The sequence below is a fragment of the Trachinotus anak genome, unplaced genomic scaffold, assembly GCF_046630095.1.
Source record: "Trachinotus anak isolate AG129_WGS33_773 ecotype Australia unplaced genomic scaffold, CSIRO_AGI_Tana_v1 ptg000010l, whole genome shotgun sequence".
NCBI lineage: Eukaryota > Metazoa > Chordata > Actinopteri > Carangiformes > Carangidae > Trachinotus > Trachinotus anak.
Window position 1 is genome coordinate 8,209,415 of NW_027273861.1, and position 23,634 is coordinate 8,233,048.

Genomic DNA, 23,634 nt, shown 5'->3' on the forward strand with positions numbered 1-23,634 from the left:
TGCTTCCAAGAACAGATCAGCATGTAGGTTGTGTGCATAGCAGGTGAGAGCGCGAGACAGACAGAGAGAGAGAGACAGCGGGCAGTGAGACTAGTGCAGCAGAGAGTGACTCTGCTAACTTCTAACTCTCAGAGAGTTAGAATTCCGTAATATACTGTAGGGCTAGGCTAATGCTACAACTCCTCAAGATCCAAGTCTACCCTGTACTTGTTTGGCTCGGCTTCCCTCTGTACAAGCCACCACACAACACTGCCTAACTTTAACCAATAGTTTTATAATAACCAGTCATTTTAGTTACTATGTATTTTTGTTGTCATTAAACACAACCCCAGGTTAAGCAGAATGATCAAAAATAAATGGAAATCAATGAAAACTGACAGTTTCTCAAAATTATTGCTGAAATGAATATGAGACTGACCTGCAGGAGGTTTGACATCATAGTGTCAATGACTTCATAATATGCTGGGAGCTTCTAAAATTCAATTTGTGCCCTATACAATGTTGAGAAAGCTTAAGTGTGTAGCAAACTAGAACACCACAATCAGCACGTGAGATTGTGCTCTGTGACTCTGCACACTGGTGCTAATGTTTGCCTGTCCTTTGTCCTAATGCCTGTCCTTTGTTCAGGTAGGAAATTTTTTCTTTCAATACAGATTTTACAGTGTGTCACCTCCCTAAACTTTAAATTGAAACTGGATTATGAACTATTGACCTTTTGGACTGGATTGATGCTCCTTCAAGCTGACATTATGATAATAAATAGGATATGACACATGTCACAGTTGCACTGCAGCCCTGCTGCAGATTGTTTGGATCAGTCGTGGCATTTGACCTTAAACAAAACCCTTCTATCTGTCAAACACTGAACGTGCACACACACACACACACACACACACACACACACACGCAAATACATACATAGCAAGACTAGGCTATCACCAGTGAGACCAAATGGCAAGATAAAACAACATTTCATTTAATTTCCATAACTTTACATACAATTCATAATAAAACATATCTTCAATTTGCAAGGTACTGATTTATGAAATTATGATTGTGACTTATTTAATACCTGCATTCATGGCCACAATATGGACTCCATTATTCCTTGCAATCAATCATGTAAAAGTCCTTTTTTAATATACTGAAATTTCAGTTTAGTATAAAATTTAGGATTTGAAGTCTGACTGCTGAGACACCATGACAGATTCTTAAAAGCTTTGAATCTGCTGTCACCTTGTCATCACAGTGCTGCTTTCTTTCCAAAAAAACAAAAAAACAAAAACAAACAAACAAAAAAAAACAACAAAGAAGCTGTGGAAGTATGCACATCTGGATTGAATTCATGTATTGCATTGTGGTGTGTATTTGTGGGTGTATGTGTGTTTGGTGGAGATCAAGGGTCTGAAGAAGCACGGACCTGCCTCAGTATCCCCCAGGTCTTTAATATTAGGTACAGATAAAGCATTTACCTCCTTGATAGAGTTTATTATTACTATTATTATTATTGTTGTTGTTGTTGTTGTAAAATGTCTGTATTTCATTTTTGAGAAAATGTCCACTAAAAATAAATCAATGAGCCAGCCCTTTCAAATAAATAATAAAGTCCAAAGATTCTTCATTCTTCCTAACGGATGATTTAGAGTGGATGATTAATCTCTTTGCACTGAGGGAGAACGCCAATACAAGAATGGAAAGAACAAACTAAACAGACAGGCACTTACCACTGTGAGACCACTTTATGATCTCGCCACTTCATTTAGTTGGTATACAACAAATTTCAAAATTCTCACAAGAAAAATTCAAACAGAATCTCAAAATGTCTTGATTTCAAGACATGCTTTCACACTTGTTTTGCATTATTGAAATATGCATAATGCTTTCCTTCACATGGCTATTCACCATTGTTGCTAGGAAACAAGGTTGGTGCCCATTTTGGCCTTGTTAAAAACAAGTCAAGTTTATTTGTATAGCCCCAAATCACAGCCACCCATATAGGTTGTGAAGAGGTCAGATCTAAGCATCCCTCCTCCATAACCCTTGTCGGAGAGAATGAAGCCAACAGTGCAAGAATTCCACTAATGATGTAGATCATGACATGCACACATTAATTTTTGTGCTATGAGAGTACAGCTTTTGTTCTTACACATACATACACATGACCTGTACTACAGCTTGACCAGAAGTGATCTTTTATATTGTGGAAATCTGGGTCTGGAAAAAGCATCCATATTACACAAGCTGCTCCCAGATTTGGAGCTTTATTAGAGGGCATTGACTAAGGCAGTAGATTTGATTTTCAGTTCAAGTGATTGGTCAATACAGAAGCTGCTGCTGCTGTAGAGATGTGTCTGGAAAGACCTCCTGTTAGGAGCAGGAAAATACTACTCTGGGTGTTCTGCCAGTCTTAGTGGGTTAAGGCATGTACCATGTAAAAAGATGACATCCTAGTTTTGAGTCTGATCCAGGACGTTTGTAGAATGTCATACAAATCTTTGCTGTGGGGCAAACACACAAAATACACACACAGAGCAAACTGCAATGCTTCTGTGTAGGTGGACTTAATATAGTGAAATATACTGAAAAATGGAGTGAAGATGACTGGTAGACTGCACAGCTTTTAGGTAATGTAAGAATCCCTTCTACCTCTGGACCTTGCACGGTAAATCAGGCTATATTTTCAGTCATGTTACCCAGTCAAAGCAAAGTTAAAAACCTCATGTACAGTAGACAAGATTTTCTCTGAAGAGCAGGAATGCATGTTTCATAAAACCCACACTGGTGACTCGGACCATGTTAGTGAGTCACAAATGCATCCCATGAGCAATGAAATACCCACTGTGGTGATGAGGACTTTCCAATATCTTGTCAAACTCAAGGACATCAACGTAAAACAACTTTTTCTGGGCTATAGTTTTGGTTGGGTGAAGAAATTCTTTAAAGCCTTGAGAAATGAGACAGAAATTTGATGTCCAATGTGAAGTCTATTAAACTAATATCACAAGCAGAAAGTAACTTGTGTCTTATCGACTTCAGAGGCTGGCTGCTGGTAGGACATACGACAATACTCTGTTAGCATGTAACGACGAATAAAAGAAAAGCTACACAAAAACCAAAGGCCTTTTATTTAATCAATGCAGGTGAACGTTTAGCAAGCTGTTCATACTCAATCTGCCGATGCAGCTTCAGTGTCCGCAGCACTGTCTGCCCATCGTCATGCCCCTACCAGTGAACCAGTCATACTCCAGCACTGTGTTTAATGGCATGTCAGTCGGCATAATTGCAGAGGGTCCATGGGAAATTCTTTTGTTAATATTATGATCGTGCTCATGAATAAGAATTCACACGCTGTAATTATTTTTTCCACATAATGATAATTATATAAAACAAACAACCTCAAGTCTGTATCGGATGCTGGACATGTGGCTCAGTCTTTACTGAAGTGACAGCCAACGTTAAAATGATACCTTCAAGCCACATGGACACGGTCCTGTATGTCTCCATGGCTTTGATGCAGATTGAAATATGGTCATTTGTTGATACACAACTGCAGCTAATTCAACACTCAGTGCTGTTTCATGTTTTCTCTGGCGCATGCAAACAGTGTAAGCCATCTAAACAGTTGTAACTCAAAATTTGGTTATGATGGTCATGATGATATAATTAATACAAGAATTAAAATGCAGACAGCAGTTTTGAGAAAGAGAAGCAGCCAGTGGAATTTTCAATATTTGTGCAATTTTTCAATCAGAGCACCAATAATGAAATTCCGTTCATCTTCAGGTGAGGGCAGTTAATCTTTGAGACAGATATCTCAAAACCTGGGGCAGAAACAATCAACCCTCTGCATGGCTGTTTACCACTAGAGGTTGAGTGAGAAAATGCGGAATGTATTTTCAAGATGTCATCAAGATCTCAGCATAGAGATATAAAAAATCTGGACTCTATTTTTCTGTCACTTCTCCTGTTCTTTGACAGGCCACAAATGTTGTTTTTCTTTACGACAGCTGAGAGACACAGGGATACAGACAAAGACATGTTGAAATTACAAAGCAAAGTAATCAAATGTCTCTATGGTTCCTATACAACCTTACTTATTTTCTGAGTAACATGTACAGCCCAGCTATCAAGTTTAAGACTTGTATTTCCTGACAATAAAAACCTAGATTAAGTCTTGTATAACAGTGATGATTAAATTCCCATTAATCAGGGGGTCAAGCTATCTTCATGCTGGCTAATCAGCCAATAGAAATTAGTGGAAACGTTTCTGTGTGGAACAGAGGTGTGTGTATATTCATGTGTCAGGATCCCTGCATGATTCCTGCATAAATATGCATTCCCAATATAAATTAACGTTATTTTCTTCATGTTAAATATTATGCTAGTGGTTCTTTTGTCTTATTTCTCCTCTCCTATCTGCTCTGGTGGCTGGTTGATTCCAGACAGCCACCTGACGAGTGCATGATGTGTGTGGACTGAAGATGAAGAGCCAACAAAAAATAAGAGAGGCTGCTCACTTCAGAGGCAATACATCTTACATTAGAACACATTATTTCATTCTTTTGAAATTACCTAACTATTGATTTACTCATTTACCAGATTACACACCTGCTGCTGTAACTCAGTGGAGACTAGAGAATTCTCTGAGCGCAGCCACCTAGCTAATGTCTCCTGATAGTCTGTATGTGAGATGTTTAGGGAACATCGTTAAATTGAGGTTACAGTCTCCCTCTGTGAACTGCACTCTGTCTGTATGCACTCGGCCTCACCCACCACCATGGGTCGTGAGTCATTCCTTCGGGGCTGGGGCAGGACAGGAGTATTTTTGTGAAAGGTGGATTGGAGAGGAGTGAAAATCCACTCTGATGTAACCTGCCATCACGCTACACCACATCACAACACATCAGTGGAATAAAACAGACAGTAACTTTTGAAAATAATCTTAACGTTGCTAAGTAAAACTACTGTAACATTAAATTCTGCATGGAACAAGAATTGTGGATTGTAACCCCACATTCTTCTAATTAAAAGAGTACAGGGACTGAATAAGCTTAGGGGAGTGAGTATAAGATCAATACAATGAAGACTTCAAACAATGTAGACCTGTCCTTTGAAAGCCAATTTTATGAGCAGTGGAATGACATATTCCATCATATTAATCCTTTACTAGGGCTATCGAAGAAGTCTCTAAAGCATCCTCTCTGAATCATGGTTCATAGACATGTCTTCATTTTGAGAAGACACAGCCTTTGACTGAACCAAATAGATCAATAAATAAAACTAAATCATTTTAGCAGCCTTTCTATTTGTTTAACATTTAAGATTTGATTTCTTAAGTATGAGGTGTTGTTTTTGTAATAGCTTGGTTAATGTAGGACACTCTAAGATGCAATCCTGTCTTTAGGAAATTATGTTTATATCCAAATTATTGGGAACAGGGGGACACAAAGCCTCCTGGACTACATTGTTTAACAGAGGAAATGTTGATGATGTATTTGAAAAGTTGCAACATCCTGACCAATAATGTATTTTATTTGTTTCCCCATAGTCTCTGTTCTTGTAACACAATATCTGCTAGTAGGAACTAAAGCATGATTCAACTTTGTTTTGTACTGGTTACGTCTCGGTTCCAACCTGAACCGTACAATTCATTTCTTTCAACCATCTGAGATGACCCATAGGAGTGTATACTGAAATAGCACCCCTATAGTGCCAGGTGCACTGTACCTTGGTTGTCAGGGTTACAATGATAAACATGCCGACTGTATCAAGAGTGGCATACCTCCATTGTTGCCATGGTTACTATGGGCACAAAAACTATTTGGTTAGGTTATGAATAGATTGTGATTTGGGTTAAAATAAGTATTTACTCAACATTAGACAATCTTTGTTGTCGTGGTTACAATAATACCAACTTGGTTAACTTTGTCAAATGGTCATGGACAGCTGTGGACCAAGCTCAAAGCTGCCGAGAGAAAATGGCGCAAACACAGTGACCCTGTCGACCTCATGGGCTATCAGTCACCCCTAGCGTCTTTCTCATCCAACATCAGGGCTGCCAAAACTGCCTTCTATAATGATAAGATCAGCAGTAGCACACACACTTGGAAACTGTTCTCCACCTTTAAAACATTACTCAATCCTCCACTAGCCCCACCAGACACTAACCTTTCAGCTGATATCTTTGCCTCCTTCTTGAGTGCAAAGGTAGCAGCCATCAGTAGCCAATTCTCTGAACCTCCAAGAGACAACCTGCCTTTGCTGGTGAAGAGCACAAAGTCCATTATGTGGTAGTCCTGCCACATGTCTCCTCAAGCAAAAGACACAACTTTATCCTTCAGCTCTCTCACTGAGAACAATGTGTCAAAACCTCTAACCTGTAGCCTTCCCATTACATGTATGCTGGACCCCGTTCCCACAAACCTCCTCCAAGCCATATCTCCCTCTAATGTGCCAGCAGTCACACTGGCTTCAGGAAGATTCCAAACTGCTTCCAAACTGGCTTATGTGAGTCCTCTGCTCAAAAAACCCTCACTTGACCCTGCTCATGTGGTGAACTATCAACCTGTCTCACTACTTTCATTCTTATCTAAGTGTATAGAAAGGCCAGTTTTAAAGCAGGTCTGAATTTCTATCATGGAACAATCTCCTTGATCCAAACCAGTCTGGCTTTACGGGTGGCCACTCAACTGAAACGGCCTTGTTGTCTGTGACAGAAGCCCTTGCTGGACCTCTCAGCAACTTTTGATGACTTTTGCTATACACCATTTCCTTGGTTCCAATAATCCACTTACATGACTTTTTGTATCACTGACACCCAGGTATACCTGTCATTCCCAGCAGACGGCCCCATTGTCTTGGCGTGGATCTCAGCTTGTCTCTCTGACATATCTGCATAGATGAAAAAGGGCCACCTTCAACTAAACCTCTCAAAGACTGAACTCCTAGTCATCCTGGCCAATCAGTCCCTTCATCATGATATTGACATCAAAATCGCATCTTCATCCCTTACCCCATCTAAGGTTGCAAGAAACCTGAGTGTCATGTTTGATGACAATTATTCTTCTCCAGCCATGTTGCATCCATCTCTCAGTCGTGCCGCTTTGCATCAAGAAAATCAGGCCTTACCTACTACTGCAATGCTCTTCTGGCAGGCCTTCCTCTGTGCTCAGTGAAACCCTTACAGATGGTCCAGAATGTGGCAGCCCACCTGGCATTCAATCAGCCCAAAATGGCACATGTCAACCCGCTACTTATCGACCTAGACTGGCTACCCGAATCAAATTCAAGTCACTAATGCTTGCCTTCAGAGTGACTTCTGGGTCTGCACCCATCAACTTGCACTCAATCATACAGCCTTAAGGTAAAGTAAGCCTTGCATGCTTACTTTGCTTGTATGCTTTACTTTGCTTTTTGGGGAAGCATTTAATGCTGTCATTTTAATATAGTCTTAGAGTGATGTTCACATGGTGACTGTGTGATCACTCCTCGAATTTGAATTTGAATTACAGCTCATCTGAACAGGTATGCTCACACCCTCACATTTCACTGAGGCAGTCACACACACATGATTGCTAGCAGTTAGGTGCAAACAATCCCTCCTCTAAAAACAGACATGAACTGCAAGTCACCAATGACTTGTTTCAAATCTGAAGTTATTTTTTGACACACAAAACACTTATTTACAACAAGTGAATGACTATCAGCAAGAGATCTAGAGTTTCCTGTGCACTGATATGCTGTTACAGCCACTTAAAGAGTAAAACATGAGTGAAGACTTCCTCAGAACAGAGCCAAGAGCTGGCTCTGGGTACCAGAGCAGGGAGCAGTTGGCTGGTATAGCACTTGGCTTAACTTGATTTCTTTTTTCAGAATGCAGGCAAACACTGAGCCATGTAAATAAGGCAGGTATCACACACGCACAAAGGGAATAGCACTGCTCTGTCCTTATCCTCCTGACTCAAATACACACCAAGGTATGCAAACTGTAACACTCAGAGACAAAAATACAATTAACTGCACTCCAACTGTGAAACTCCAGGTACTGGTTGTAAAAAGCAATTAAACTCCAACAAGCTGTGTGTGTTCTGTATGCACATGTTTATGTGTTCCTAGGTCTGTGTGCAAGACAGAGAGAGGTGAAGTGACAAATAGAGAAATGAGAACAATGAGTAAATCCCCACTGTCATTATGCCTTTTAGCTTTATAACAAATGTGAGTCCTGGATCAGACCCAGAGCCCCGATTAAAAAAACAAAAAAAACTATAGTTCAAGTTCTTAGTGTTAGAATGAGAGTGTTGGGAGATAGTTCTTCCTTGATACTGGCATTTTAGAATTAATCATCCTTTTAGGGATTTTTGGCATGACAGCTCATTGACATTCACTTCATCTGCTAACAGAAGAATCGTACGGTACATGATACATGACACATGCCATATCTGTGAACTAACTGTAACTATGTATGATTAAAAGAGGTCAATGCAAAATCTAATTGATTTAAATTAGAAAGGATATCTTTGAGGTGTATCTTTATGAGGCTGAATGGTGCCTCAATCCATCAGGGGAGGCCCTATGAAAACACATCTTATTACCAAGGGTGTTGTGTTACCACCGTCCTGCCTCTCTGGCTCGCAAAATCAGTATTAGCTTTTAAATCTTTTCTCAGGATGTACTTTTATCTTGAGACATGTTTATAGTGTTTTGCTTTTGCTTTTATGTTTTGTTCTTTTATGATATCATCTTCTGCTTTTATCTCCTTTGCACTCCTTTGCTAATCTTTCGTGATACCTTTGTGTATCATTGTGTATCTGTTTTGCATTGTAAAGCACTTTGTAATTTTTTAAAGTGCCATGCAAATAAAGTTGATTGATTCCTCTTCTACCAAGTGTGGGTGAGATTCTTAACTTTAGTGATGACTGTGAGGACATTTCCACCAACGGTGATGGTGTTTCTACCAGCGGCAGTGATGCTATGATCTGTAGTGATGACAGTGAGAATGTGTCAGCTCTGGGCTACGATGTGTTTTCTAACAAGTGATGATGTTTCTACTTGCATGGGGCGATAACTATGCTATCTCTGGGCACTAATGAGCAAAACTGATGCCAATAATTACCACATGCTGTGATGAAATGGTCAGTCAAGATGGATTAACCTAAAAAAAAGGTGAGGGGAGACCCCCATTTTCAGTTGGTAACCCAGTGGAGTGTCAGAGTGGAGCTCTCACCTCTTGGTGGTGCATACATCATGGTGAAAAGAATCAAATTGTCCATTGAAACTACCCACTTCTGCAGATTTACCTAGTTATTTGCAAGTTTTAGTGGTAGTTTTGTAATTTATTTGCACAGCAACACATATTTGGGACCTTACAAATCAACAGCAGAGAATAGCAATAGTCTGAAAAGTGTATTCAAACAATGATGCAATGATTGATATAACTGTGTATTGCACTCGTCGAGTCCATTGTAACTGCTGTAAGTCCAGGCTAACTTCGGCTGCAGTCCACTACAAAGAACCACACTGGAAATTTTTAACATCGACACTGCAAACCAAGAGGGCTTCAGAAATATTTGATTCTCCTAATACTTTTAATGGAATATTCCTTTAACATAAATGGGAAGCTGACAGTTGACTTAGAGTTTGAGGCAGATAAAACACTTTGCTGAGAGACAGCAAACATATGAAAAGTAGTCTGTCTTCCTGTCAGAATTTTCACTAACCACCATCTTCACCAGCAAGCAGTGATCACAGCTTTGACTGCAACTATGAAGTTTCCAGCAGTAGCAGTGATGTTTCTAAGCATACCAATGAGGTTCCAGACCAGGATGAAGATTTCTCCATCCCATCACATTGCCATCAAAATTCAGGCTGTGTGAGGTACCAAACATTTAGAATGAATTTTAATACGAAGGGTGGACAGGGTTAGAGATGTTTAATCTGTCAAGGCCCTGTGGCTTTGACTTTTGTATATAATTAGGTTATGATGACTCAGGATTGAAGTCTGCTGATAGACTGTTTCACTAATGGACGATTTCAGATGCCGACTATGTTTTGTGTGCAAGAGACAAAAAAAGGGGAAAGTGAAAACAGGACGAGGATTCCTCTGGAGGTAAGAAGGTTACTGTGAGACTCTCTCGTTCACATTGATTTAAACACACATTAGATATCAGCTTGAATCATCACAGAAACGGATGAAGTGACCACATACATAAACAGCCACACATATACACACATACGACATAGCCCTGTAACCACTGCACTTTAACCACAGATCTCTGAATGCACATTAAACTAGTACAGTGCCTGCCAGGCTGGAGAATGACCTTTGCGGACCTTTTTAATGTCATCAGAGACACAATCATCATCACCATCACATGGTTACCATTACATGTCAGTTAGATGAATATGTATGGTTTATATGGGTTATTTCATATCTGCATTTTCGATTTTCCTGTGAACCGCTCGTCCAAAAAACTTCACAGTCAACACTGCACTTCCTTGAGTCCTCAGCGATACACCCCTGAAGTTTGAAGTCGATCAGATGAGCCCATGTCGAGAAAATCGAAATACAGACCAACAGACAGAGATTTCACCGTTTATTAATAGGATGAAGCCCAGCCTTGACTGAGGAGTACACAAGCATGCTCAGCAAAAACCCCATCAACACTCACCCTCAGTCTCTTATTTATTCCTGCTGCCGCTTGCTCTTTCTTCTCTGTTCATGCTGGGATACACAAGCCATATTTTACGCTATGCAGATGGCTAGTCTTTCTATGAATTTTGACCAAGACTTGTTGCCCTGAGATGAATTATTTATTATGTCCCACTGTTTCATCTGTGCAACACTGATGGAGAAGAAGTGGAGAGAAGAGTTTTTTTTGTTTGTTTTTTGTTTTTTTCCCAAGAAGGCATATTTGAGTGCTTACTACTAGCTTACTAGATCTAAGTGGACAGCCAAGCCAAATGCTGAAATTGTGTAAATAAGTAGCCAAGATGTGACATATGTATTTATGCATCATTACGGCTCCTTACACTTATCATTTGTTTCTTATAATTTACATGTGGCTTGATACATTCTTCCTCAAATTTAAAGCATGAAAAGCTTCTCTGAGCAGCACACAGGCAAGTGTGCATAGGACTCATTTGCATACATGTTGTTATTTCTGTTGTACACCTAAATAAAACCTGAATATAACATGTGTAATTTTTTCTTTTCTGACTGAAATAGACCTCCATCAACCTGAATGCTGCCTTTTCTTCTGATATAATTTGGGTCAGCCAGTCAACTTTATTGACCCATCTCCCTTTGTGAACTCTTGTTCTACATCTAAAAAGTCATAATAACTGCAATAATTTCATGATTTCCTGCTTTATTTTGATGTACTTCACAACGCTTCACCTCCTCTCCCACCTCTGTGATTACCTGCACCCCCCTAATATGTTACACCTGTGTGTCACTACGTAAAGGTGGTCACTTACTCAAGGCTGCTTATTAACATAGTTACACTGCCAGTAACACCAGAACTTAACATTATGTAAGTACAAGGCTTAGAAAGACAGACACATCAACATGTTTACAATAATTTGATAGAAGATGCCTCAAACAACCTACTGAGGGGATTTGAGCAATCCGATTGCAGTCTGTCCTAAGCATTTGTTAGATATCTGTTTAAAATAAATATTAATCAACAGCGTTCATTCTTAACCTTAATAACAATTATTTCCAAGGTCAAGTGGTCAATCCCAACTCACTTGCCTCCACTTTCATCAACAGATGGTTCGATAACTGCATTGCTGATCTCTATGACAGGACCATGACCGCTGAGAAAACTCTGTCCATCAGTGGAAAATGTGGTCAAAAATTTGTTTGCAAGTTCTGGTCAAGAAAAAAACCAAAAACAGTTAACAGTGAGCCTTATCCTCTGTAAACATGCAATAAAACAATGACTAAAAAGAAAGAAAGAACCCTGAAACCTTTGCATCACAAAAGTTTTAATCTACCACACAATTTATAATCCTCGTCACCACTTCTTATCCCTGCTGCTGCAAACACTGCCAGTTTGTGCTGCCTCAACACTGTGCTTGTGTACCATGGCCTAAGATGCTCTCTCTCTTTCTCTCTCTCTCCCTCTATTTGTATTCACTTACTGATGCCTGCTCACTCTTTCCATCTTCATTTTTTTCTCTCTTTTTTCCATGTATTCGCCTCCCCCTCCACACCCACCCACGGTCCCCTTATATCAGCTAGAAATCATCTTCATGAGAATAAAATATGCCTCGTCTATATTTCAACACCAAACACTGGGATGTTGAATGTTAGAAAAATTTAAATATAACTGCTGCAAATTGCATAATGACTCAGTTCAGATGCTGTCTTACTTATTATGCCGGATTTGTATTCATCTATTCAGCATCATATTGCAATTCACAGACTTGATGTTATTGGGAACACCAAACACAGTGTTATTGCCACAGTGTTACTTTGACAACGGCTCGCATATCACATGCATACAAAACCTAGGCACAGCCATACAGCAGTATGGAAGTCTGCGTGCATTTTTCCCCAGAAAGTGCATAACCGTAGCGAAGAAAGAAAATCTTAAACAGTCCAGTAATGTAACTGTAAGCAAATAGCTGTTAAGTTAATTAACCTTAGCACTAAAAAGGTTATTTTCTAGGTGCTTAGTGATATCAGTGTAATTTTCTAAATTTAATTGTCTAGTATACTCTGCCTACAGTTCCTTTAACAGATGCAGCATTAACAGCCAGTCTGTAACTGTAGATCTTGGAGAATGGAGAAATTAAACAAATTTTGGTGACTGTAGACCTACGAAAGTGTCTAACAAAAGACAATACTGAGCTGCATTATTGGAAGTGTTAGGAGACAATGTTTTTAGGGCTTGATGCATACAAACAGAAAAAGTCAGGAAATCTCAGCATCATCATAATTTTGGTTATTTTAATCTGTCTCCTGCAAGTCCTTGAACACTAACAGCAAAATAAAATCACTGGAGCAGCTATCTAATCTGTGTTTTTTTTATTTTTCTTATTAATCATATCATTTTTGAGTCTACAAATGTTGATGGAAATTAAGAGCACAGGTGACCTCTTAAAATTGTCTGTTTTTTGCTGTTCTAACAGTAAAACCAAGTCCAAGAGAGGACCAGTTGAAATGTCCTCACTTTCTCAAACTAACTCCAAAGGTCTAAAACTCAAACTGGTCCTCACAATGCATGGCCACAGAAGTGTACACACACACACACACACACACACACACACACACACACACAAAAGGGAGCACCTTTACCTCCATAATACATTTCACAGCTCAAAAGAATGGTCAATGTTGTGCTTCATTTGTAGCCAACAGAATACTGTAAGTCTTCATTTACAAAAAGAACGCTCAATGACGAATGCACAGAAAGATAGTGATCCATGACATTTGTTGTCCTGACGCCAGCACAGCAAGATCCATATCAGCCAGATAAAGCCATATCAGCTTGATTGCCACCCCAAGACATCATCCAGCCAGATTCAGTAGCAATTACAGCCCAGAGGTTAAAAACAACATCTCCAGGATTACCTCCCCACAAAAAATGATAAAACACCCAGTAAAAACTCTTAAACTACATGCATTTGTTCACATTTGAGTCCATGTGTGGGTCTATACGCAGAGAAACAAAAACCATAAAATGTATAAAATAAAGGACATGTCTTTACAGCTGTGACACCAAATTGATTAAAATAGTACCATTAGCAGGAGAGATAAGTATTAGAAAGGCTAAGATACTAGCAGTGGGAAACCATCTTCTTGGGATTTGAACTTAATCCAGTTTCTGCCAAAGTAGCTCTGCATGCTTACACACTTCTTTGAAGTGTAAATTCAAAAAGAATTGGTTACATAAAGTTTCTACAGTGGCGAGTTTGAAAAAAAAAAAAAATAGTCTGCTGTTTTGCCTTGACACCTTATTGAAGGAAAGAAAAAACATTGGATATCATTTGTCTGAGAGGAAGAATGGAAATATACACTGTCTTTCAATTCCAAACAATAAACATGTTGACTGGTATTCCTTGAATACGGGGTTACTCAGGAAGATCAAACAATTACTTGTTGTGGGAGAATCCCACAAACCAAATAGCAGTTAATTCCACTGACCAGTCATGCAAAGCTGTTAAAATATGCTCCCCCCTCCCCCTTTGTTTCCCACTATTCCTCTTTGGTCTTTCTCTGTCTTGATAGGTCCTTTCAAGTGTCTTTCACTTTGTCTGCATCTGTCTCGCTCTTGCTTCTTTTCTTCCCAGACTCAAGACAAAGTAACTGAGGCAGCTTTATTCTCTGTGCCTGACAAAGTAAAAAAAAAATAACTTGTAGGTTTGTATACAGAGGAACATGTGTCGTTAGCTCAATGAAAGAGTCAACCTATTGGACGCATTAGCGCAGGCACATGCATTATGAAAAAAGTCCCTGCTTAACATTATTTGTCTTTAAAATCTACTACTTAAACACACTAATTCTAGAGGCAAAGTGACTGACAATATGCTATAATTTGTTCAACCTGGAATGGAATGGAGCTGACTGGCCAGATCAAGACTACCTGGAAAAGAAGGATGTGTATTTCAAGTGGACTGTCTGGTGTTGAACTGCCTGGCTCATATTTTATCTGAACACAAAGCAGATCAGGTTTCTAGATTATAATAAATTCTGCTTGTGACTCGATTATGAATTCAGTAGTACTTTTCTTTCACACCAAAGACAATAGACAAAGCAACAATGAAGACTAGCTCTCAGTGACCACAGTGAACTTTGTTGGGTTATCCTTGGTGGATATTCATGTAGCAGCACTTATGCTAGTGTTATACTTCTGCATCAGCAAGTACACAACGGTCTGAGTGTGAGTGATGTAAATTCCATCATCAGAGGGTGTACGTGGGGCTCTGGCGTGGACGTCTGTGTGTTATGTCCACAACGATACCAACACCAATACTAACTGTGCATGAGCTAGAAAATGGACATTTGTTACAAGAGAGGTTGTGTGAGGGTAATGTCACCTGTATAATTCATCTCTAAGTTAGTAAGCACAGCATCGTCTTGCATGGTTGTTGCTATTTTGATTTGATATGTACCACGCATGAGAGGAATACATAGCCGATACCATCTACTACACATGTGTGCAACGCATCTTCCAAACGGACTCCAAGCACAGTATAAATTAAAAAAACAATCTCAGTGTCCATGGTGTCTGCGGCTGCCCATGCATGGATCCACCAGCCTTTATTTGGCCTTATATTAGAGAAACACCAGGGCTGTTGAATTTTGTAGATAGTTGCTTAACATTAGTCAGGAGTCCAGCAAAGAAGAAATGACTGGAATTTATTTTAATTCAAACCCATTTTTTTTTTTCCCAGCTTTCATTAGTGACCCGCTTTTATTTGTTCGCACTGGCCAGACTTCCAGATATCATTAAAATATTAGAATCTTTCATAAGATAATAAGATAGGGTACACTAAATAGACTAATACTAAAAGGAAACTATTTATAATTTTTTTCTTTAGCAGAGATAAAGTGAACTGAACAACAGGTATCAAAGAGCCCAAAGTCAAATATTTTATATGCATATTACGTATGTTTTCCTCACACTTTCTTCAGACTGCCAATAAATGATGCCACCACATGTAACTCACTATTGCAAATAAGCTGCATTTGATTTCAAATTTGTCAGCAATTGTTTCATTATAATCATGTGATATTACTTTTTTTCACTGAAAATGTTTCAGTGTTTTTACAGCTTGATAGCAGGGAACAAGGTCAAATGATGAAAACCATAACATGACCTCGCATTCAACTAGCCTCTAATATGTCAATTGAATCCTGCACATGTGAAAATGGGTCTTATTGTATAGCACAGGTCAACTGCTTGCCACAATAATTCAAGAGTACAAGATAATGTGGAGCTGCATGTTGTTACAGTTCATGCTGGTTGGTCGTGAAAGATAAATGACTTCTAACAAATGATATATTAATTAACTGAGGACTAGTAGGTGGTGAAAATAACTGCTTAATTCATTAGTAACCCTTTCGCTGTCATCCATCAATAAAAACACACACTCCATCATCGTCACAGATGGTAGGGATGTAGTGTGTGTGGGTCTTTGGTTGATTGTGGATGAATGGGTGGGGATGTTTCTGGCACAGTGGAATCTAAATGTGAGAAAATAAATAATGAAAAGCATGGAAAACTCAGAGTGAAACCATGATGACATGATTGTCTCAGTTCAGTGGCAAAGCCAGTTATCTCACAGAGACACATACACCCAGGCATCCCATGATCCCTTGGCTTGGAGAAAGCAGCGTTCAGGTTGATGGAGGTTTGTATCAGTTCTTTTTTTTTTTTTTTTTTTTTTTTTGTTTAAAAAAAGGTTTGCTACCTGGTTAAGAGTCTTTATCTCTTTTCCATCTCTCCACTATCTGAGTCTTTCCGTTCATCTTTGGATAAAAACAGATCTGCACCTTTCCTGAAGGAAACAGGTCAGACTGTTAATAATAGTGATTTAACAACTGGGGGGGGGGGGGGGTCACACCTGTCTGTTACTTCCTTTCAACATCCGTTAATCTCACCTCCATCATAAAAGCATGATTTTGTTTCTTCTTCCTTCTTCTTTCCAAAAATCGTCTTTTCTTTTCACTGTTTGTTTTACTTTCTTGGTTCAGGGAATTAAAACTACTTTGTTAAGGTTTATAGAAACATCATGGTCATGGTTAAAAGAGGAGATTAGTTTAGGTTTGGGAGAGACCGTATCTGTTGGTAGGAGAGCGGATGCAAACAGCAGTCTCCAGTGTCAAAGCTGAACACTTCGTCTCTGTGATTAATGTTTGGTCAGGTCTAGGCTGACTCAACGTATTGGGATTCAGGTCAGGGAAAGTTTGTGTTTACAGTTCCAAAGAAAAACAAAAAACCCTTTTTAAGGGTTTGCATTTAGGCAGCAGACAAGGATGCAGGCAATGATCTCTGGTGTCAAATTCACAAGGTTGCAAGAAGCCAACATTGACTGAGACAGGATGTAAACATTGGTCTCCAGTTGGACATTTTGTCTCTGTGAGTAAAGTTTGGTTGGGTTTTGGACACTAAAACTACTTCAGGTCAGAGACAGATTGTGGGGATTAAAAGAAACACCCCAGACTGTTGGTAGGAGGAAACCACGGTATTCTCTGGTGTCAAGGTGGGACACAGAGTTTGGGAGTTTGGTGGCTACTAGTTATGCTACTTCCACCTTTGCCTCTTAGAAACGACATTCATTTTTTCTTTTATTTTTGTGGCTACACAGAGTCACTTGTGTATGTAAAAATGTAAAATGTGAATGTAAAAATATAAAATTTAATTTAAGTGTGTGAGCAAACACCCAAAGTTGTCATTTATTTCTAAAGAGGACAGTCTTGAGTCTGTAGAATGTACATTTAACTTTACCTGATTTGACAAAGTAACAATGTTGCATGTTGTTTTACACATTTGCATAAATGTGACTTTCTACTCCACTATATTGCTGACTAAAACAACACAATTGTCAGTCAACCTGCTGCCAGCAGGGATGTTCCCACATCTGAATACCAATTATAGTTGTTGAAAAAGCATTCACCTGAAAATAACAACAATTACTGTTGCCAGACAAAAAAAAACAAAAAACAACAACATTATATTCACCTTGTTTGAGTCACTTTATCTTAGCTGATTTATGCTTTTTAAATTTAAATGCACCACACATTGTGTTGTCTAGATGCTCGGTCTGCTTCCTCTTTTTCTATTAGCTCTCTCACAGGAGCAATGAAAAAATACTATTAAATCAGTTTCCATCCATGCTTCCATCCTGGTGTTTTCTATTCAACAAGTTTTTGCAACCACTCAACACCACTGTCTCTTACTGTGAGGCCAGTATCATTGAAAATAGTGTTTGAGTGAGTGCCTGCCTTTGTTTCCACTCTTTGTCCACAACAAAGTGTAATTCTTTCAGCAACTGTGACTTTTTATATTTATTCATTTATTTTTCATTCATTGTGAATTGGGAGCTTACCTCTGAAGAGCGTCTATTTTGTCGGCTGTTATTCTTCTCAGCAGCTCCTCCAGTAGGTCAGAGCTATCAGATGGGGAAACAGCTGGTTTGACGGTTGGTGTGTGAGTGAACCAGCCAATCAGGAGACCCAGGACAAAAAGCCCCACTGCTGCCAGGAAGTACCTGTGAAGAAAAAGTGAGAGGTCAGAAATTAATGATGTTATGTCAAGTTTTTTTTTTTTTCTTTCTTTTTTTTGGCGTTTTCGAAAGCATCTTATAGATTAGGTTTGTTTAGTATATCATCTGGAAAAAGCTAGCAAGATACTCTGAGAAAAGTTAGACAGTAGACCTTGAGTTAAGATTCTTCTGCCTACTAGATCAAGACAGAACTCTGACCAATAGGGTCCTCCAGGTACTTCCAACACCTCAAAGGTGAGACGGTGCTTGTGCTTGATGAGTAGTTTGACATTTGATAGGTTGCTATTACCTTTTCATAGCAGTTCAGTCAGTGTTGGTGCTAGTAGCTCAACGCCTGAGGGCATTATCCAGACCTTGACTTCAAGCACCCTGTAGTGATGCTTAGTTAGATAACATGCAACCCCTCCTTCCTTGCAAGTGCTGTGTCAATTGGCTGGGTGTCTGGGAATGTGCTAAAGGTACTCAGGCCTCACTCCAACCCTATGTAGCACAGTCCTTTAATGGCAATGAATCGGGTAACAGAAATATATACTGGCTAGATGATGACATGAGAAGAGGCTTGGTCAAGCACTGGTGTCAAGTTCTGATGATGATGATGTGGTTGCAGCAGTGAAGAGACAAAGGCAAGGACTTCCATTCACTTTTTCAAATTCAATTTATATCAGGAGAAAGGCAAATATTTAGTCATGCTGTCATGCTGATATGCGCAAACATGGTTAATGGTGGGTTCAGGCCTTTCTTTAAAAGACCATATTCCAGCCATCAAACACCATCAATGTGCCATATGTTCATTACAATTCAGCAGATACGAAAATAGTTTATAATAGCATAGTAATAGCATAAATAAATAGCATAATAGCATAAATAAAACCAGGGAACAAGTCATTAAATATGACAATACTCTCTATTTTCACATTGAACCATGTTCTGACCCTGTAGTAACAAAATAAAATAGGAATATAGATACAAGCAACCAAAATAATGTTTCACATGTAGGAGTATCGCAACCTCTGTTAGGCAGCTGGTAGGTTTGGCCACACAGTTATGATGCCATCCCAGTACTCCGGAGGTAAATTAGATTTGACCTGACAGTTAGAAAATACTCAAGATTGTACTTGTACTTGATTGTACACTATTCAACCGCTTCTCCCTGAAGAACTCTTTGGTTGCTTTGGCCGTATATTTTGGATCACTGTCCTACTGAATGATGAGAAGCCACCCAATGAGTTTTGATGCATTTGGCTGAATCTGAGTGCACAGCAGGGTTCAAATTACAGGTGGGGTATTGGGGGGTTCTGACCTCCCTGATTAAGGCGCACAGACAGAGGAGACAGAGCAGCAGTGATTTCTTCAGACCATCAGAGCAAAGTGAGAAATATCCACAATTCTGTAATTGTCATTTATTCCGTGCTGCTGCTCCTCTCATGCCTTGCGCACGTGTGAGTGGGTTACTATGGTTATGCCGACGGTGATTTGGATCACCATCCAAATTATTTTTCAGTCATCCACAAGACTTATGCTTATTTTGTTTCAAACTGAAAGTGCTGAAGGCAGAGTCTGATGAACAAAAAACGTGTTCAAACACGTACGGTCTGGACTGTACATGAGGTAACATGACCATGGTGGTGTGGACTGTAAATATTATAGCTACTTCTGAACAATAGTCCTCTAAATTCTTTTCTAAATTTATTTCTTGTCACTGATTGTCCTTTGCCATCCCAAATGTTATCCATGTTAGTGGATTTGTTGACATCTGCCATAACTAAATCCACAGAAGCAGATCAGTGAAATACAGACATGTTGTAAATACCACCAGTACCTGTATCAAAGGATTTCTGATTTGAGTTCTACAGAGGCTACCTCATTTACCTGAGCAGGAAGCAGTGGAGCCTTCGTTGACCTTTAAGGGCAGGAGCCCTGGTGAAGTGGGAGATGTAGTTGGGATCTTCTTGGAGTCGCTCAAACCGTCCATGTGGTGAAACTGAAACTGACGGCTGGATGGGTTCCATCAGCTCAGGGTCAGGATCTGGGCCAGGGTCTGAACACCCTGTGAGTGATAATAAAAAATGAGTAAATCGAGTTAAAGTTTGTCAGTCCACCACTTTGGCTCAGACTGAGAAATAACAACTACTAAATGGTTTTGCACAGAAATTCATCATCCCAGGGAGGACCGTCTACTAACTTTGGAGATCCCCTTACTTTTCCTCTAGTATCACCATGAGGTTACCTTGGTGATTTTAAATGAGTGTGTTTACAACTAATGGAAGGGTTGCCTTGAAACCTGGTCCAAATATTCATGGTCAACACAAGATGAATTGTAACAACTTTGGCGATCACCTGATTTTTAGACCAGCAGCATCAGGTCCAAATTTGAAATTGTCCTATACTTTGGTTTACAACAAAATACCTTGAAAACGAATACATTCCTAATTAGTAAATGTTAGCATGCTAACGTGCTAAACTAAGATGATGAACATGGTAAACATAATCAGTATGTTAGCATTGTCGTTGTTAGTATGTTAAGAGTTGAGTGAGTGATGGAATTACACCAATGGTCAATGCTGCATGACTAAGTGATAAGGTTACACCATAGGTATACAATTTCCTCATTGGTTACTGCTTTTTCAAAATGATTTAGTGCAGACAAGTAGTGTTGTCGTCCTGATTTCATGCAGGGAATACGAAGAGAAGAGCAGGACAATGGTAACAAGGCTACAGAGACTAGCAGAGGTGGAAATCAAGATTGCAGGTGTACTTGAATGTCGCAACACGACAGAGAAGACAAAATGTATATTTAGGTTTTTGAAAACAACCGTACAAATAAGATTGTAATGGGTGATTGAAACCAGAAGGAGGCAGTAATGCAAGATAATGGATATGATATAAAAACCCCCAAAACAGAAGAAGAAGCAGTATTGCCAACTTAGTGCCTTTGATTTCCTGACTTTTCAGGCCCTTTGAGAGACAAATCTAGTGACTTTTGGCCTAAACTTTCCATAGAAGTGAGTGACCAGTGTTGCCCGAGCAAGCATGAGGTTGGGCCTTCCCTCTGCTGGCACAGCTTAACATTTTATAATTTGTTTATTTAATATTATTTATTTATTTATTTATTCTGTCAAATTACATCATAAAATCAGGACTTTAGCTGTGCAGAACAGCTTGAAAATTAGGACGTGTTTCATTCGCTAATATGTATATGTTCCACTGTATGACAACAGAAACAGAAAAAAAAACATGTAAATGACAACAGCTTTATTGTGAATTCAGCTGTATAATACAACATGTGAGCAGAGAGAGAATGACAGAATTAAGGATAGAAAGGGCTGAAACCAGCTGACCCTAGGCAGAAAGCAAATAACCTATGACGTGGTCCTGCCATATGCTAGGTTTTGACCTAGTCTTGTTAATTGGAACGCTATGTATGTTGATATCACAGTGATATAAAAATAAAACTTCTTATGGCAACATTACAGCACAATTTTCAATATAATGATCGTCATATGTCATTAAAAGAAGATATAAAAATCTATGCAAACTCAGCCTCTATGAACGTCTTGCTGTCTTCTCTACCAGAGAGACAGTTGGAGTTGGTTATAACTTACAAACACCAAACTCTAACTGTAATGGGAGAACTGTAAATGGGAAATGGAGTCAATACTTTAGTTTTCAAACGGTTTCAGTCCACTTGCTTCAGAAGCCTTGTGTAAGGATAGAACATTACCACTGATATAGATCTCCAGGCACAATTCAAAGCCGAGGAACTCAAGTCTAGCTTTAGGGTACTTTTGAAGTTCTCTCTCTTGCAGCTGCTGGTAGTGGCAAACCTCTCACATTAAACCCTGGTTTTTCAAATAATTTTTCTTTCTTTCTGAGGAATTTCTCTGCAAAATAGATCATCAAAAGCATGAAACACAAGCTTGTTTTGGCATGATGGCAAAACTTTAAGAACTTTTAAGAACACACTTAAGTTACACAAATATCACAGAATTATGTGCATCATAAACATGTTAAATCATACACGCATAAGGACAGATCATGCTCGAGAAAGTGTTATGGATCAGTCACAAGTACACTATGTAGACAAACAATCCTTAGTGCACTAAGGTACATCACATCAGCAAATGTCTTAATACAAAGTGCACTATATAAATCAGACTTACATTGTCAACCAGCTGATTTGAGTGATATATTTTGATGTTATGAGCTGTGGGATTCTCATTAATATGGAAAACATTTTCTAAATAATTAATGATCTTGTTGAATTGTTATGACATCAGATAGTATTAATTTACATCTAATGAGTTTATTTCTCCTGTTAGTGGAGCAAATTAATCATCTCTTCATAATCACATCGTATTGCTTTAAATGAGATACACTGCAATATGCATCTTCACGTATTATGACTTATAAAACAGCCAGTGTATTCCTATTACTTTTTTACAAAAGGATTTTGGAAAAGATGCAAATTTCAACTGTGACTTAGTTGTGAGAAAGTAAAATTTGGGATCTGCTGGTCACTGTGTTGGGATGAAGGCCTTTCAATAATTTTATTACAAAATTAGTCCTAAAAATATTCATTATCAAACGTTTAGTTTCATTGATTATGACTGGCTGAGCTGCATTTGAAGCAATTGTAAAATACTCTATAAACACACCTGCGATTGCATCACAGGGCAGCATCTTGTCTGGGTAGCATGGGCGCTCACAAAAAAATAATAATAATTGCAATTGCTGGGCAGATTTCATATGATGATGCAATTGATGACTTTGCATCAAGAAAAACAAGAAAGGTCAGGCTTTAGATGACAAATGTGCAATTTAAAATCTTGTCTTGTTCGAAGGGTGTGTAATAATTAGGTTCTGTTAAGTGTGTTTATGTATTTGTGGGATGAAGGATTTGGTAGTTTGATTCTATATTTTATTTCTATACACATAGTATGTATACATACTACCTTTCTATTAATGTTAGTGTATTTTGGTATTTATTTGGTATTTAGTTTTAGCTGTTGGGGACTGTTGTGATTACTGTTGTTTTTCTTTTTGTTTTTTGTTTTTTTCTCTGTTGCTAACTGTTCATTTTATGAAACCTTAGCCAGGTATATGTAATAACCGTTTTATTAGCCACACAAGGCCGTGGTTAAAGTGATTTTAGAACAGCTACAGGAGTTTTATGCTCTGCGTCGTGCCAATTTGTCACACTCCTCCCACTGTCTAGGAGGTTGCTCTGGTCAACCTCAGCAGGCAATTGGTTGACAACAGAAGGTCGTCAGGTGATACAGTTCACCTGGGAGTTCCATTATATAAAAGGGAGTCCACGCAAAGACAGACTGGCTCACAGACTGTGTCCCTAATAATGCCCTTTAGCTGTTCTAAAATCACTGTAAACCATCGCCACTT

The 23,634-nt window shown here is 38.9% G+C and overlaps 1 protein-coding gene across 5 annotated transcripts in view; it reads right to left on the reverse strand.

Annotated features, from left to right (window-relative positions):
* LOC139626812 (inactive N-acetylated-alpha-linked acidic dipeptidase-like protein 2) overlaps positions 1-23,634 on the reverse strand; it is a 496,369-nt gene that overhangs the window by 267,570 nt on the left and 205,165 nt on the right. For all 5 annotated transcript variants that reach the window (XM_071487314.1, XM_071487318.1, XM_071487315.1 and 2 more), the window contains 2 exons: positions 20,107-20,284; positions 18,061-18,222 (listed from right to left, as the gene is read on the reverse strand). In XM_071487314.1, coding sequence (XP_071343415.1) covers positions 18,061-18,222; positions 20,107-20,284 — 340 coding nt within the window. The remainder of the gene's footprint in view (positions 1-18,060; positions 18,223-20,106; positions 20,285-23,634) is intronic.